The 17,845-nt window shown below is 37.9% G+C and overlaps 1 protein-coding gene across 2 annotated transcripts in view; it reads left to right on the top strand.

Annotated features, from left to right (window-relative positions):
• Positions 1-17,845, top strand: part of MRC1 (mannose receptor C-type 1) — a 91,935-nt gene that overhangs the window by 38,245 nt on the left and 35,845 nt on the right. For both annotated transcript variants that reach the window (XM_045787544.2, XM_045787553.2), the window contains exons 8-12: positions 3,593-3,750; positions 5,336-5,446; positions 11,299-11,414; positions 13,616-13,764; positions 16,471-16,670. In XM_045787544.2, coding sequence (XP_045643500.1) covers positions 3,593-3,750; positions 5,336-5,446; positions 11,299-11,414; positions 13,616-13,764; positions 16,471-16,670 — 734 coding nt within the window. The remainder of the gene's footprint in view (positions 1-3,592; positions 3,751-5,335; positions 5,447-11,298; positions 11,415-13,615; positions 13,765-16,470; positions 16,671-17,845) is intronic.

Here is a 17,845-nt window from a genome sequence, read left to right as displayed (position 1 = left end):
TTGGCTTTGTAATATAGTTTGAAATCAGGGAGTGTGATACCTTCGGTTTTGTTCTTTCTCAAGATCGTTTTGGCTATTTGGGATCTTTTGTGGTTCCATACAAATTTTAGGTTTGTTCTATTTCTGTGAAAAATGCCACTGATATTCTGATAGGGATTACATTGAATCTGTATATTGCTTTCTTTTTTTTTTTTTTAAGATTTTATTTATTTATTTGACAGAGATAGAGACAGCCAGTGAGAGAGAGAACACAAGCAGGGGGAGTGGGAGAGGAAGAAGCAGGCTCATAGTGGAGGAGCCTGGTGTGGGGCTCGATCCCATAACGGTGGGATCACGCCCTGAGCCAAAGGCAGACGCTTAACCTCTGTGCCACCCAGGTGCCCCTGTATATTGCTTTCTGTAACAGGGACACTTTTATAATATTAATTCTCCAATCCTTGAGCATGGACTATCTTTCTCTTTATTTGTGTTGCCTTCAATTTCTTTCATCAAGTCTTATAATTTTCAGTGTGCAGGTCTCAGGTCTTTTACCTTCTTGGTTAAATTATTCCTAGGTATTTTATTCTTTTTGATGGAATTGAAAGTGGGATTGTTTTCTTAATTTCTTTTTCTTATAGTTCATTGTTAGTGTATAAAAAGGCAACAGAGTTTTATATATTGATTTTGTATCCTGCAACTTTATTGAATTTGTTTAGTAGTTTCAACAGGGTTTTTTTGGTGACGTCTTTAGGGTTGTCTATAAAATCATGTCATCTGCAAATAGTCATAGTTTTATTTCTTCCTTTCTAACTTAGGTGCCTTTTATTTCTTATTCCTGCCTAAGCTCTGGCTAGGACTTCCAGTATTATGTTGAGTAAAAGTGGCAAAAGTGGTCATCTTTGCCTTTTTCCTGTTCTTAAGGGAAAAGCTTTCAGCTTTTTGAGTATGTTAGTTTTAGGTTCACCATATATAGCCTTTATCATGTTAAGGTACATTCTGTCTATTCCCAATTGACCGAGAGATTTTATCATAAATGGATATTGGTTTTGTCAATTGCTTTTTCTGCCTCTATTGAGATGATAATATTATTTATTTATTTATTTGTTTGTTTGTTTGTTTATTTATTTATTTATTTTAGAGAGAGAGCAAATGTGAGTTGGGGGAGGGGCAGGGGGAGCCCACCTGCCTCTGGCAGGGCTCCAGCATCAGTGTGGTGGGGTAGGCGCTAGCTGGTTAGACTGATGGTGCAAAAATAGCACTCGCTAGTGCCCACACTAGCAAAGTAGAGGAAGAATGCAAAAATGGTGCCTTTTCACAGTTTTCTCTGGAGAGAGTTCCAACAGGTTTTTGCCCCTCTGGCAGAATTTTTAAGATTAGCAAATGAATCTCCTTTGCATATGGTCTAGAGTCTTTTTTCAAACTGCTGCTTTTGCCCTGGGCCTTAGGGTGAGTGAGTCTGCATATGAGATCTTTAAGAGTAGAATCTCTATTCCCTACAGCCCTTTGGTTCTCTTGGATTTATGCCCCATTGGTTTTCAAAACTAGATGTTTTGGGGGCTCATCTATAGTACACATCCGGATAGTTGGGGTGCCTGATGTAAGACACAAACCCCTCGCTCTCTGGGAAGGAGTTCCATATCTGTGAGACCCCTCCTGATGGTGGGTCACTACACCCTGGTGGGGTTTTTAGCGAGACTGGGTCTCTGGTTCTGCTACCCATCTCAACATGGCCTTTTTATCCTTTGTTGTAGAGTTGTCGTTCAGCTAGTTCTCAGGTTCCTTTCAGGGGGAATTGTTCCATATGTAGCTATAGATTTGTTGTATCTGTGGGAGGAAGTTAGTTCAGGGTCTGCCTGTCAGCCATCTTGAACCACCTCTGGCAAAGCTTGCTTTAAAATTCAGCTTTGGAGCTTGCTTTAAAATTCAGCTTAGAAATTAATAAATTTTCACTAGGGAAATCCTTCCTTTCTTTTTAATTGATAAGGCTTATTTATTTAAAACAGTAAAAATAGTATTGATAAAGGTAAATAAAGTTAAGAAAATTATTGTTTCTAAATCAAAAGACTAGAAAAACTTTTTAGGTAGTTGAGATAATACCTTTTATGTTAATTGTGGACATACAGTGGAGAAATTGGGACTTGCACAAGGTAAGTTATGACTACATCAACTGAGACAGCTTCCCGAACTGATTCATAACAATTGGTCCAACAACTTTTTACACTCATGTATTATATAGTTTAATAGAGTCTTGATTGTGCTTAGGAATTATAAAAACTAGAGGGAGGTGCACAATTTGGTGAGAAAAAATGTTTATAGGGAACTCTTAATACTTTATTTTAACTGTGGGACTTGAGAGTTTAGGTTTTGATTAGTCTTGAACCTAAATCCTGGAAGGGCACATGAGGTCATTTTTAAGCCTATATTTGCTGCCCCAAAGATCATGATCTGCCAGTTAAGTGAAAGGAAAAGGGGATCATCCTGACAATGTCATTCATGCTCCATGGCACTGGAAACATCTGTTGGGGCTGGCAATGGGCCAGTCAGGGACTTCTCCAAAAGCAAAGTTGAGTGACAACTTTTAGGAGGAAGAGATGAAACCATTTAGGGAAATTCCTCTATAGTGTGGCATTTTTCTTATTTTCTACTACAACATCATCTTTATAATCCTTTGACAAGTAATTTTATTTTTACCATTTAAAGAACATAAATCAAGCATTCATGATGAAATTTCCAGTAGTACAAATTAAATAGATATTGAAGTGTGTATTCTTTCATTTTTTGAATTTGCAAATATATATGTTTCTAGCCATGAAAACTTAGGTCTTAAATTTTGTCCCATTTTAGTCATATTTAGAATTTTTAGAATTCTAACTACAGGTAAAGCCAATAATGTTCCTCATAGAATAAAACAAAATGATCACGTTTTATGTATGTACCTGGTTGTTTTAAGCTTTATTTGTTATTTGAGTTTTTCTGGTATTTCATGGTGAAAATGATTACAGATTCATTTATATTTATATACTAGTAAATAAGTCCCAAATGTCAGGAGAGACAGCTCAACACCTCAGCTTATGTATCTTCTCACTCCTATTACAGATATTGAACTTTAACAGAAACACCTAGAATGTTCTTAATAAGGACACAGTAATAAAATAGAAGTGGTTTTTAATAGTACTTTAAAACGTTCGTGAGATTTAGTAATAGTTAAATAGATTAATATATAAGTAAGCTATCATATTTCCAACACTGTGAGTGGAGTTGTTATGGAAGGTTATTTATAACAAAAAAGTAGCTTCACAAGAGAGGGGGTAATGATGGACCAACTTCAGCCTCATTTTAGCAACTGCCAGGAGATATATGATACTCCCACAATAAAAGAATAAGGTTGCTTTCACAGTGTAAAGAATACATTGTGCAATTAAACTAATATTGACAACATAAAATGTAATTGACATCTCAGATTAACACTCAAAAGGGTGGTCTTTTATCTGTTATAATATTAAGGGAGTAGAACTTTCGTTAATAAAGCAGGGGGCCTTCCTTTCCTGATAACCTCCTGATTTTTGGAAAGAAAACATATGTACATTACTTTTGTGTTTTTCTTCCTGTTTAGAGCCAAATGATGAGTTATGGATCGGCTTAAATGACATCAAGATTCAAATGTATTTTGAGTGGAGTGATGGGACCCCTGTCACATTTACTAAATGGCTTCGTGGGGAACCAAGCCATGAAAACAACAGGCAGGAAGACTGTGTTGTAATGAAAGGCAAGGTAAGGCAACTTTATTTGCTGATATCTAGCAAAAACCAGAGGGTATTTTTCTTCCTGCCTCACTCATTACATATCATCATTTAGGTTGTTTCTAGTCTAGGTGATCTATCTATATTTCAATTGTTTAGTAAAGTCAAACTTTCAAGAGGACTAGAAAAGCCACAGACAGAAACTTTCAGTTCAAGGATGAGAATAACCAGTAAATCATATTCGTATGGTTCCTGTGCTGGATTCTAAAGGGCAACACATATAGCCCGACTGATCAAACGAGAGCTTTGGTTCTATTTTTGACTGGTTGCTGTGAGTAGATGTACTTAGGTCTATTCTCAGTTGCACAATCTGCAGTCTGTACTTGGAGAGCTACGTTTGTTCTTTTAGGTTACGTGGAAATGTCATGTGTGAAAAGATTGCTTCCGTGTCCTAAATAGGACTTTAGTGACTGAAGAATATCATCAAATTATCTTTTGCTAATGGATAATGGACATGGTGGTTAAAAGGCTGGGTTCTGATGCATGGCTTATTTTCTCATTTATAAGATGGGCATAATAATTGTACCCAGCTTCATGGTGGGTGTAAGGATTGAATGGGTTAATATGTATAAGAAGCACAGTGACTGACCCAAGCCTATTGTTCAGTAGGTATAAGCTGCTATTTTGTCATTGGGGTTATTTTCATTGTGATTAATTGAAAGCTTAAGAAAAAAGCAGGTGTTAACTATTGAAAGGATAGGCAGAAGTGTGTCGTAGGAAGAGGAAACCAGAAAGCAGTATTCTTGTAAAGAACTGAAGGACAGTATGACCGAAAGCCCAGAGTTAGAGGTGGAAGGGTGGGTAGGAACACTAATGAGTACTGAGGTGGAGAAAGTATGCCTTAGCCCAGGATTGGCAAGACCAATTTTTCAACTTAGAAATATTACTCTGGCTGAAGGTTGAGTACCAGATGGCAGTGGGTTGCGACCGAGTGAGAAATGAGAAATCGGAGGCAGACAATATAGAAAACCTTTTTTCAAGGTGGTTGGTAGTAACAAGAAGGAGAGGAGAGGCTATTTTGATGTGATGTCTCTAAGGAAGGGGGAGCAGGCCGAATCTGAAACGGAGTGGGACGAGGAGACTTAGACCCAGGAGGACACTCATTAATATGAATTGGAAAAGGAGGAGAGATGACTGGTTTCAGGTGTGTTTTCAAGTTTGGTGTGTTGGGTGAGGGAGTTTTTCTGGGTGGCTTGCTAGGTACTTGGTTAACTTGAAAACAGCTGACGGAAGAGGCTGCTTGCATGTAGGCCTTCTGTTGACACCATCACTTAGAGGCTTACCAGCTTTTTAGTTTCTCATTAGATTCCTCTGCACAGTGGCATGGACAGCCAAAATATAAAACATATTGGGGGACTATAATCTCTTTTCACATCTTTGTGGCCAGAACCAAATTTGCTGTTGACTTATACAATGTCAATGTACCTCCCTTTCAGAGATGCCATTTTTCTCTTAACAACCTTTGTTTTCCTTTCTGAGGCCCGATTACAAGAAAACAGCCTCAGAGTCAAACAACTGGTAATCATTCATTTTTTTTTTCTCCTGGCTTTCCGCAGGATGGGTACTGGGCGGATCGGGCCTGCGAGCGGCCTCTTGACTACATCTGTAAGATGAAATCTCAAACCCAACCCTCGGGAACAGTGGAAGTAGAACAAGGCTGCCAGAAAGTGAGTATAGAGCGTGCACAGTAAGTTCAGACCTGAAAATAGCATGTGATATCTTGGCTTTATTTTTTTGGCGACTAAGGTGCTTTTTTATTGTCATAGGGTAGCCGAGTGTTCTAGCTGTTTAGACATTCAACGGGTTCTTGTTAGGGTTTGGCATCATTGTTCCTGCTGAAAGCCTCTTCGGGTGTTCTCTACAGTTACTATGGGTGCAGGTGGTCAGCAGCAACTTTCAGAACGCCGTGGGAATTCTCCCACCCCAATGGGGGAGCGAGAACAGAGACTAAAACCACACTCATGGAGCCTGGTGAGGGTAATGAGAGTCAGGTGGGTTATGGTCATGGAAGAAGGGTCATTGAGGCCTTGGTAGTCGATTGTCCTATGGGTTGTAGAAACATTTCCAGTAGATAACCATAAGTTTCAGGTAGCAAACTATCCTGTCATTTTCTCCATTTATAAGGATGTCCTCCATTGAGGATGCTGCTTCTGATGGGGATTGCTCCCAGTAGATCAGACTAGCTGGTGGAGCCAGCAGTAACCAGCTACACTGAATAAAGCCTTGCCATCTTAGTATCCATCACCCTCGCCTGTCCCTCGGTTCGTCCTACCTCCCCGCAGCGCTGATAATTCTTCGAGGTTAAAGTAAATAATCTCTGTGAAACAATTTCTACAGCATAAAGAAACAACAAAATACAGGGTGTACGGTTATCATTTTCCTGTTTAACTGCTGAGTTGCTTGTCTTCCTCTTTTTTTCCTTTCTCACTTCTCTTGGATAAAAATAAAGTAGAAACTAATTTTCTTTCCAAGCATGTCATGTTGTGATCAGATCATCTTGTCACAAACACCAGAAGGCTGAGAGTTCATAAAACATAATTTAGGACTGTCCAAATAAACCATCAAGAAACATCGAGCAGACACAAAATCAGAGACCGTTAGAGATATAGAGGATCTTTGTGATAATCAAAATCCCCCCCTTTAATTTTTATGTGCTGGAAATTCAGCCCAGAGAAGCTACGACTTTCTTAGAGTGACAGAAGCAAGGTTAGAACCCTGGCCTCTCAACCCCAAGTCTCTCCACTGGGACTACTGGGTTCGCTACCAGTGTACTTACATATTCCTTGCCTAATCATATGGCTATATGGGAGAGTGTATATTATTCTAATGTTCCATAAATAAGAAATAATCCTTAAATGTTATTACTTCTATACAATTGATCAGAGTTTATATACATGTAACAGTTTATACAGATAATAAAAGTTATATATATAGTGTAGTAATTGTCGTATCTACCATGTCTGGTAAAATTCAATTTAATCAGTAGGGTGGTAATAAGAAAAATAAGATAATATCCATAACTGTTAGTTTAGTGTAGTTATTATGCTGCCAATGATCTTAAATGATAAACATGATGTTCCTGATTAGACAGAAGGGGAAACTGAAGCTCAGAGACATTAAATAATTTGACCAGTTTAAAAATACCTGCTATAGGTAAGAGGGCTGGGAAGACTTGAACAACAACAAAAAAATCCACTCACTAGCAAAGAAAGATAACAAGACTTTTTTTTCTTTCTTTCTGGGCCTGAGCACTTGGTGGTGTGGGGACCTTTTTGAGAATTCAAAACCACAGGTGTGTTATACAGATCTGGGGTTCAGCTTTCAATTCCTTGCTTTGTGGAAAATTGGGGCAAAGTGGTCCTGAGTCGCTGAAATTCCAGGATGTCTGACAAATGCAAATGTTACACTGCTTGATACAGAAGTTCCCTTTTCCCGGCTGAGGAGGAATCCTGTGGATGAGTTTGAAATCTGAAATTATAAAATCTAGTACCAGGAGCTTTAGGTGGTGGGATTAATGGATGTGACATTCAGATGAATGTTTTTAAATACTTACAGAAATGAAAGGTAAACTTGGAACCCTGGACCAACCAACCAAGTTTTCTTATTGAGTGCTCTCATTATGATTCACTTCCAAATATTTTTGATTTCCATTAAGATTTCTTTGATCCTTGAATTATTTAGAAGTGCGTGCGTGTGTGTGCGTGTGTGTGTGTGTGTGTGTGTGTGTGTGAGTGTTGATATCAGTGAGGTTTTTGGTGGTAGTGGTGGGAATTTTGTTTTTTAGTTTCTAAATAATTAGAGACCATTGATTTTAATTTCACTTCATTGGGATCATATAGAATTTTGGTTGTTGTTACTTGCTGAGACTTTATGGTCTAGTTCATAGATTTTGTGAATATTCAGTGTGCTTGGACAGAATGACCTTTGATTGTTTAGTTCAAGGTCTATATATGTTGATGGGAAGAAAACTTAACGATTTATATTATTTAGATGTTCTATATTCCTTGCAATTCTGTCAGTTTTTGTTTTATATACTTTCCTCTGTGTTATATCTTCCTGATACATCAGTCCTTTAATTATGTAATTACTTTCCTTATAAATAATGCTTTTTTAACCAGAAAGTCAATTTTAAATAATATCAATATTGCTGCAGAAGCTTTCTTTTGCTTGGTATTTCCCCAGAATCTCTTTTTTTCAATTAATTGCTTTTAATCCTTCTATGTCATGGAATGGCTCTTGTAAATATGTATCTGCATTTTTATTTTTTATCTAATTTGAGGAACTCTGGCTTTTTATTGGCAAACATGAGTTCAGATTTTTTTTTTTTTTGCATACAGATATATTTGCATTTGTTTCTACCATCTTATTCTGAGCTTTATTTTATTTACTGTTCTGATTTCTTTTCTCTCTTGTTTGTACTTTCCTGCATTCCCCTGGTTCTGTTGAATGTTTTGATCCCATTTTCCTCTACAGGTTTGGGAAAATATATTCCACTTTTTTTTTTTTTTTTTTAATGGTTAACCTTAGGTTTTCTTTTCCTTTTTTTTTTTTTTAAGATTTTATTTATTTATTTGAGGAGAGAGAGAGATCACAAGCAATGGGGAGGGGCAGAGGGAGAAGCAGACTCCCTGCTGAGCAGGGAGCTGCATGCAGGATTTGATCCCAGAACCCTGGGCTCATGACCTGAGCCGAAGGCAGACGCTTTACAGACTGAGCCAACCAGGCACCCTAACCTTGGGTTTTTAACATACATTTCTGATATGAAGTTAATCAGTATCTGTCTCTGCTTCCTGAACAGAATGAAGTTTATTATTCCACTTAAATATTAAAAATTTTTTTTATATTGGAAATAATGTTAGACTCACAAGGAACTGAGAAAGAAAGCACAGAGAATTCCCAGGTGCCATCTACTCTCCTCCCTCCAGTGAGAACTTCTTATGTAACTAGAGGACAGTAGCGCAGTGAGGTAATTGACATGGGTACAGGATATTAACTAGACCCTACATCTTGTTGCTCTCCCATACCTTAACTTCTCGCCTGCAACTGTTATCTTTGCTATTCATACAGGCATTTAGACATGGATTCACTAAGACGTTTATTGGTTTCTTTGTTCCATGTGACTTTTAGGCCATTTATTCTTCCTGACTTAAAATTCCTTCTTGCCAAAGTAAATCTTTGAGTGATTTTTTTTCACTGGTGATATGGGAGTGGAAAACTCTCTGTCTTTATCTGAAAATGTCTTGATCCCTTCTCACTTTGCAGAATAATTTAGGTAGCTTGTTTTAAAATGCTAGGTTGAGAGCAGTTTTCAGACAGCACTGTGTATATATCATTTCATTTTCTCCAGGCCCTTATTTTTGCCATTGGCATTCCTGTTATTAAGCTAATTCTTCTTTTTTAAAAGTGGGTACTCTGTATTTTCTCTCTGATTGATTTTAAGTTCTCCTCATTGTCTTTGTCATTCTGCAGGCTTTCAGCACAATATCTTGAGACTTGGATTAGTTTTCTTTTGTTGATACTTAGTGTGCTTCATTTTTAGAATTTGTCTCTTTTAATTCTTGAAAATTATCAGTCAATTTTATTTGGTGATTCTGAAACTTTTCTTTGGTTGATTTTCAAGGTTTTCATTCTATTTTTTGTTTTCTTTCCATGTTTTGAAAAAATCTCTTTAAATATGTTCATCTCTCTGCTACATTCATTCAAATGACTAATCTTCCTAAAACCACATGGTTTCAGGATTATAGGATTATATATATCTAGAAATTCTATTTTTTGTGTGTTCAGATCCTCTTGTTCTTTGTTCATAGCATTTTGATCTTTCATTATTCATTCTCCTTCTTTTGTCTTCTTTTGTTAAGTAGTCTGAAACACGTTTTTTTAAAGACCTTATCCATTTATTTGAGAAAGGGAAGGAGAGCACAAGTGGGCTGGAGGGGTAGGGGGAGAGGGAGAAGCAGACTCCCCACCGAGCAGGGAGCCCAACATGGGGCTCAATCTCTGGACCCTGAGATCATGACCCAGACTGAAGGCAGATACTTAACTGACTGAGCCACCCAGGCTTATTTTTATATTTTATTTTATTTTTTTAATTTTTTAATTTTTTATTTTATTTTATATTTTTTCCAGATTATTTTATTACGTTACTTGCTGACTTTCCCATAAAATGAGCCTCACATGGTTTGTAATTTTTGACTGTGATAAGTCCCCATCCCATCCCCACCCTAAGCCTCAAACGTCAAAGCCTTACATGACCCGTGTTGTGGAAATGTTTCTATTGTGTGGTTCTGCATTTTACTTCTCTGAGTGCCTAGGAATTTCTCCGTTTGTAGACCAAGATTTATTTTATGTTTTTGGCTGTGGACTCTAATACAATGTGAATAGTGTCACGTTGGGACCAGCACCCATCTCTGGCACAGAATCAGTATTTTTAACAGAAGGATTTTTTTTTTCTGCACCTAGAACCCCAGGCAGATGACAAGAATCTGCTATTGCCTGGTTCTGCGAATAGAGTTTTCTCACTCTCCTTTCCCAGAGGGGCTCTCCTTAATGGGTACCATATATTTTTGAAAAAAAAAAAAAAGATTTATTTATTTATTTGAGAGAGAGAGAGAGAGCACGAGCATGAGCAGGGCGGGGCGGGGGGGGGGAGAGAATCCTGAAGCAGACTCCCCAGTGAGCATGGAGCCCAACATGTGGCTCGATCCCAGGACCCCGAGATCATGACCTGAGCTGAAGTCAGTAGTCAGCCACTTATCTGACTGAGCCACTCAAGCGCCCCAGTGGGATCATCTTTATGTAAGAGCTTCAGTTCCATTTCCCTGCTCCAGGTGGGCTGATGGCCAAATACCCTCATTTAAACGGACATGAGTACCCCTGCCTCTAGACCCTAGTACCCTAGTCTAGGTCTGGTACATGATGGGGCAACTATCGTCTTGGCTTGAGCATTTCCCATTCTAGCATTTTCATTTTCCATGTGTTTTCCTTACCTGAAGATTTCCTTAAGTATGGATTTTTTGTTTATTGTTATGTTTTTATTTAGCATTTCTGTGTGTTCGAAATATAGGAGAGGAACCCTGCTGAATCATGTTGCCAGAAGTTTGATGAGAATTCTTCTTGGACCAGATGATACAGCTTTCTAGTCACTACCTACTTTTGGCTTTAGTACACAACTAGGTTTGCTACTCAGCAAATTATTTCCTGTGGCTACCTATTCTAATACAGAAACCTTGGCCATTCTGTTCAGGTTCCTCAGTACGCATTTCACAAATCACCTTTGTTGGAAGAAGTATCAGGAGGGGAGAGAATGAATGCCCTGACCCTAGTTTTGTGTCATAAGAGGAACAATGTACTACTGTTTTCTTTATTCGTATAAATATTTTTCATTGCATTTCAAGTTTTCCACATTTGTGTTCTCTACATACTTCTGTCATTTATCACTTTATGTTTCACGATAGAACAATTGTTCAAATAATATTAATATTAATTAAATCCTGGATAATCTGCTTGATAACATTAATAGGGCTGGAAAAGACATGGCTTCTACTGCTATTTGATTGGACACACACTTTCAACATTCATGGAAGCAAACCAAACCTGTATAAATGAAAAGGCTTACTTAACAACTGTTGAAGACAGGTATGCAACTATTTTAATTTTATTTGAATGTATGTCAAATAATGAAATGTTTTCAGAGAAGCCTAAATATCAACACACTCTAAATTTCTGTAGATTATGTGTGATCTTGAGGTATGGCTTGTGAAAGTAGGAGCATTAAAAATCATATCCTTATTTGGATTCTTCATTGCAATTACTGTAAAATATTTTGCTCCTTTTAGAACTATAAAGCAATATTCAGAACAGTTTGTTAATATGCTAGTAAACATAGTTTGTGGATCAGACTTTTTTCTGATCTAGTATATATCAAATTGTTTCAAGTAGGGAGGCTAAGTAAAATTTATTAGTTCAAAAATGCCGCTTTCTGTCTTTACCACTATCTCCACCAGAAAAGGTGGTAAGAGATTTACTGAATATTTTATTATTCCTTTACATTCTTCTGTTTTTCTAGTGAGTTTGTTTGTTTTTTGCTTTGCTACGTTTGCTAGACTGATAGGTTCAGAAAAATCACATAGACATAGAGGATTTTATATAACTTTTGACTTCTAGAGTCCCAACCATCTTAGAGGTTTTAGTTTTTATTAATTTTTCCCTTAATCTTTGCAAAGCACTGGATTAAGCATAGAAGAAACTTAAAAGAAATTTTAAAATGTGCATTTGACTTATAATAAAAAGGTAAGAAGGTTTTGAGTTTTAATACTATAAGTTATATCCATTGACCTATCAAGGCATACCCAATAAGATGTAGAGAATACTATTGATATTTAAAAAATCCACTGATAAAACCAAAGAAAGAAAGATATAATAGAATTTGCATAGTCTTTGTAAAAGAGCGTGTGGTTCAACCATGTCCTTTTTTACATACAATTACACGTCTAATATATTGTAGCACACTCATATAATGCTAATGCCTGAAAATCTGAATATAGATACTTTTTATCTTATGGCAAGATGAACTTTATGTCTTTAAGTACTATAGAAACATATTCTGATCTGCACTGTAATTGATCTTTTGGTTCATTGGAACAGAGATTTCCCTATATTTTATATTTTAGGTTTGTTTTCCTTTGTGTTTTCTATGATATTTATATTCAGGAGCTCACTAACTCTGTGGTTAAATTTGGTTTCTAGACATTTGATAAAAATTGAATTTAGGACTTTAAAATTTTCTTGTTTGTTCAATTTAGGGAATGAAATTACTCAGATTAGGGTCATATAAATATTCTATTACGGTAACCTCTGCATTTCCCTCTCTGTTCTCTCTGGAGTCATCCACCTCTCTTTGTTCCCGGAAACTTGGAGACTCACTTTTCTTTTGATCCAAAGAAAGATTTTTGCCTACATTGCTGCCTCATTGTGTCATGTTTGTCCGTGAAGACAAACTTTGGTTGCTTTACTAACCAAATTGTGTCATTACCCGATTATGCCAAATGTAGGGAAGAGATCCAAAGGGAGAGAAAATGTGGGAATTTGTGACTCTGTGCCCAGTTTTTTCTAGAGACTGAATCTCTGCTTCTCTATTGTCCCTCAATAATTTTCTCTTCTGTTTCAGACCTGAGATAAGAGAATAAAATTGAGGGGGAAATCCACACAGATTTTTCCATCTGTATCATCCTTGATAATGTTACACCCTCACGATTTACTTAACCAAGAGCATTTGAAATATTTGGAAAGTGGACTAATTTTTTTTTTAAAGATTTTATTTATTTATTTGACAGAGAGAGAGAGACAGCCAGCGAGAGACGGAACACAAGCAGGGGGAGTGGGAGAGGAAGAAGCAGGCTTCCAGCAGGGTGGGGAGCCCGATGCGGGGCTCAATCCCAGGACCCTGAGATCACGCCCTGAGCCGAAGGCAGACACTTAATGACTGAGCCACCCAGGCGCCCCTGGACTAATTTTTTAAACAATGTATTTTGAAATGCTGTAGTTTTCTCCTTTGCCTTTTCAGAATTCTCTTACATTTTGAGGAAGGGCCGAGGGGCTGGTGAGGAATAGAGAAAAATAGTTTGAGTATATTTGAATGATTTTATTTACGCAGCTCTCTGGTGTTTTCCCCTCATTTCCTTAGTAGAAATTTGCTTAATTTAAATGACCTATCAATATAACATGAGATGTTTGGATTATCAACGAAATCATAACTCAAACATACAACTGAGATACTTTTCATGCGGCTAATTGGAAAAATTCAAATTTCTAAAATTTAATTAATTTTTTTCCTTAAGATATGAACAAGCCTTTCTGACTAGTTTGGTTGGATTGAGGCCTGAAAGATATTTTTGGACAGGACTTTCGGATGTGCAAAACAAAGGGACCTTTCAGTGGACCATTGAGGAAAAGGTTCAGTTCACCCACTGGAATTCAGATATGCCAGGTATGTGCAATGCTTGGGGCTGAGGTTTTAATTCACCCTACAAGTCCATTATCCTTCCATGTACCTTTCCAGCATAGACTATGTGTATCAACTATGTTCTCAGCATTTTATATTTCATTCTTTCTTTATTTTTTAAAAATTTTCTAATTAGTTCACAGTGGTCTAAGAAAACAGGAAAGATAAAACTACCCATTGTCTGCCACTACTCTGTTTGAAAAATATTTAAGAAATCCTAAATGGCCACAGATGTTCCAAATGGTTAACTTATTTCTGTAAAGTTAAAACTATATGAAAGGGATTTAAAACTTTAGAGTGCAAGGATGAATGGGACCATCAGTGGGCTTCGGTGGCGGGACAAGGAATTGCATTTGTGTGGAAGGCATTATTCGACTGTCTTGGAGGCACTGCCTTGCTTAGCCTTTTATATGTCCTGGATTTTATTTTATCCTTATAAGTAACCTGCCAGGTGAGTTGAAGTATCTTCATTTTAAAGATGTGGAAACTAGAACTCAGAAAATGTATGTGACTAGAAATATTCCAAGCGTGGATTTAGACTAACCCATGTGATTCCCAAATCTGTGTCACTTGCACTCACAACACCGTGCCTCCCTATCAGTTTTGATTTGCTTTCCCTAGTAAGTAGCTCTGGAAATAGCCTCTGACAGAAGGGGGAATGAACCATGAGAGACTATGGACTCTGGGAAACAAACTGAGGGCTTCAGAGGGGAGGGGAGTGGGGGATTGGGATAGGCCGGTGATGGGTATTAAGGAGGGCATGTATTGCATGGTGCACTGGGTGTTATAAGCAAACAATGAATCATGGAACACTACATCAAAAACTTACGATGTATTGTATGATGACTAACATAACATAATAAAAAATTATTATAAAAAATTTTTTAAAAATTAAAAAAAATTAAAAAAAATAAAATAAAATGGAAATAGCCTCTGAAAGATTGTTTGCCTTCTTTATACACTGGCATCACAGCATAGGACATGACTCTGTATGACACCATCCGGAAATTCCACATCCTTTATAGCAAATCTTTCGTTGTGTCTGGGCTAAAAGCTAAAGGAAGACCATTAGCTCAAGTGCATGAATTTACAACTTGGCCTAATAAGTCCTGATCTTCAGAAGTTCTTTTAATGTGTATTCTCAAATTATTGACAAATTAAGAAAATAGATCAATAATTTGGATAGTGTGATTCTTAGTGAATTATTGAATGTTCTCAAAAGTACGATTTCATTTTTTTTTTTAATTAACTGTGCAGGATATTAAGAACTGTGTATACACTTTTTTGTTTTGTTTTAAACATCAGTAGGAGTGGTAATTCTTACTTTCTAGGCCAAACTCCTTTTTTTTTACTGGTGTTGCTCATTCAGCAGTAGGACTCTGAGAGATTAATCTTGGAATGTCCTTAGGGAATAAAAATGGATGAAATCAGAGCCATAGAGAATCAGAGATCATAGAGAAAATGTTTTGGAAAAGATGTGCCTCCCCAGAACTGTGAGAGTTACCTCTGAACACTTAATGTCCGTTAAGAGAATAATAATAAAAGATGATCTCATTCTAGCAGCAAAGACTCCTGCTGTTTTCAAAGTTCCACCTTATGGAATTACTATTTGGAAATAATCACAACTATAAAACAGATTTATAAATTGTTAAGCTGACCGTAGTCCTCATTTTATCTTATGTGCCTTTTTATCCACTAACACTGGCCCTCATCACAACTCTGTAAGGTAGGTAGTGATATTTGCATTTTAAGTACAGGAAACAAGTCCGAGGTATTTGCATATTCAATGAATAGCTAAAATCTCTAGCTCAGTTGTATTTCATTTTGGAGTGTGAGAAGAACTTCTGTTCCGAGAGACCTACAAGGGCCCTATGGGGAAAAAATGGCTTTAAAAAAACTTTTTAAAAAATTAAACCATTATTTTTACCATTATGGTAAATTTTATCATACTAAAATTATTGTATTGTTAAATATCTGTATAGGGGCACCCTGACAGATGTTAGAAATACAAAATGTTATCAAAACCCTGACACATGAGGGGCGCCTGGGTGGCTCAGTCGTTAAGCGTCTGCCTTCGGCTCAGGGCGTGATCCCGGCGTTATGGGATCGAGCCCCACATCAGGCTCCTCCTCTATGAGCCTGCTTCTTCCTCTCCCACTCCCCCTGCTTGTGTTCCCTTTCTCGCTGGCTGTCTCTATCTCTGTCAAACAAATAAATAAAATCTTAAAAAACAACAACAAAAAACCCCTGATATATGAGATCAAAATTCTGTTAGGGATGTAGGCCACACAAATAAAAGGTAAATAACAGTTGAAAATAGCATAAATGAATTGCCAAATGCTACTGGATTTCTCCTCCATATTTTCTCTTCACGCACAGACTTTTTTTTTTTTTTAAGATTTTATTTATTTATTTGTCAGATGAGGGGGGTGGCGTGGGGAGCGGCAAGCAGAGGAAGAAACAGGCTCTACACTGAGCAGGGAGCCCGAAGTGGGACTTGATCCCAGGGATCCCTGGGATCATGACCTGAGCTGAAGGCAGACCCTTAACCAACTGAGCCACCCAGGCGTCCCTCTCCACATGCAGACTTTACCACTTAGTTTCACAGTCCGGTTTGTACTGTGTTCTGCGAGCATGGTCAGCTGTCTGTAGCACCTGTTAAGTGAATTCTACTTTATATATTTAATACAGGGCGGAAAACAGGATGCGTTGCCATGAGAACTGGAGTTGCAGGGGGCTTGTGGGATGTTTTGAGATGTGAAGAAAAAGCAAAATTTGTATGCAAACACTGGGCAGAAGGAGTCACTCGCCCGCCGGAGCCCACGACAACTCCCGAACCCAAATGTCCAGAGGACTGGGGCACCAGCAGTAAAACAAGCTTGTGTTTCAAGGTGAGTATCGACTGCTAAGCTAATAAAGAATGTGGAATATGTTCCGGCCTAAAGAATCACATGAGGAATTAACATAGAGCCAAAACCACAGTGCCCAGGCTCGACCTGCAGAAATTCTAATTTTATTAATCTGGAAGGGGAGCTGGGCTTCAGTTTTTTAAAAAGCTCTTCTTGAGTGCCTGCTAATGACCAATTGTGTTTTAACCAACTAACATGACTCACAGAAGCTGTCTTCACGCGCCCTGCTGTCATCACTCTCCCTCTGTCTCTCCTCTCTCGCAAGCTTCCTTGCCTTAGTCTGAGCTCCCACCTCCTTGCATCTTAATGAAAATTTCTGTTTCCCTTCATGCTATCCCATTTTGCCCTGTTCTTAAAGCCCAAGTGTTTAGGTAAGTGCCCATGTGGCATGAGAGAGGTAATGCTCCATGGTTCTGAGTTAGCCCCTGGTTGTAAACGTCTGCTGGGAGATGAAGGCATTGTGAGGTAGGGGCCCATGGCTGCTCTGTGCCCTTTAAATGATAATTTGATATTCTGCTATCATTTCATCCATTGCAAGGCCCATCCATTTTCTTCTTAGGGAGTCAAGTTGAAAAACAAATGAGACAAAAACCTCCGTGAATGATGCATTGGGGTGTTTTTTTCACTCTTGTAAGTCATATCCTTTCTTGAGAAGGTTAGATGTAGCCAAATACAGAAATGTGCTTATCTACTGCTTCATGACACTGTTCTCTAGTGTCCCACTCTCAGGATGTCTTGTGTTCAGTGGCATATGGCCATGGCATGCCTTGTAAGGTAGGGAAGGTTGAGGGAAAACTTGAATTACTCACATGTATCAGAATGAGGCTGTTAGTCTTCTGTAACTCAAGGGGTGTGCCTAGTTGGGTTAGTCAGTCCCACTACTAGCCACAGAGTCTGCTAACCTGTTCAATCCTGATTAGCCAGTCTGGGCTTAACACATAATTTACCTAGAAGGGAATGTTTAGGGCCAAGACAGGAGAGGACTATGTAAATGGGTTAGTTGAGGATGAACACAAAGCAAATTGGGTGTTTACTGTGGCATCTGGAATTTTTGGAATTAACTACACAAAGGCCAGTTTCATCCTATACACAGCCGTTCTTCCAAGGGTGGTAGGCTGTGGAGATTTGTTGCAGGATTTTGAGAGCAGTGGCAGAAT

This window comes from Ursus americanus, chromosome 31 (genome assembly GCF_024610735.1).
Source record: "Ursus americanus isolate L20-20 chromosome 31, mUrsAme1.1.p, whole genome shotgun sequence".
NCBI lineage: Eukaryota > Metazoa > Chordata > Mammalia > Carnivora > Ursidae > Ursus > Ursus americanus.
Note: the sequence above shows the minus strand (reverse complement) of the source record. Positions and strands in the feature narration are given on the sequence as shown.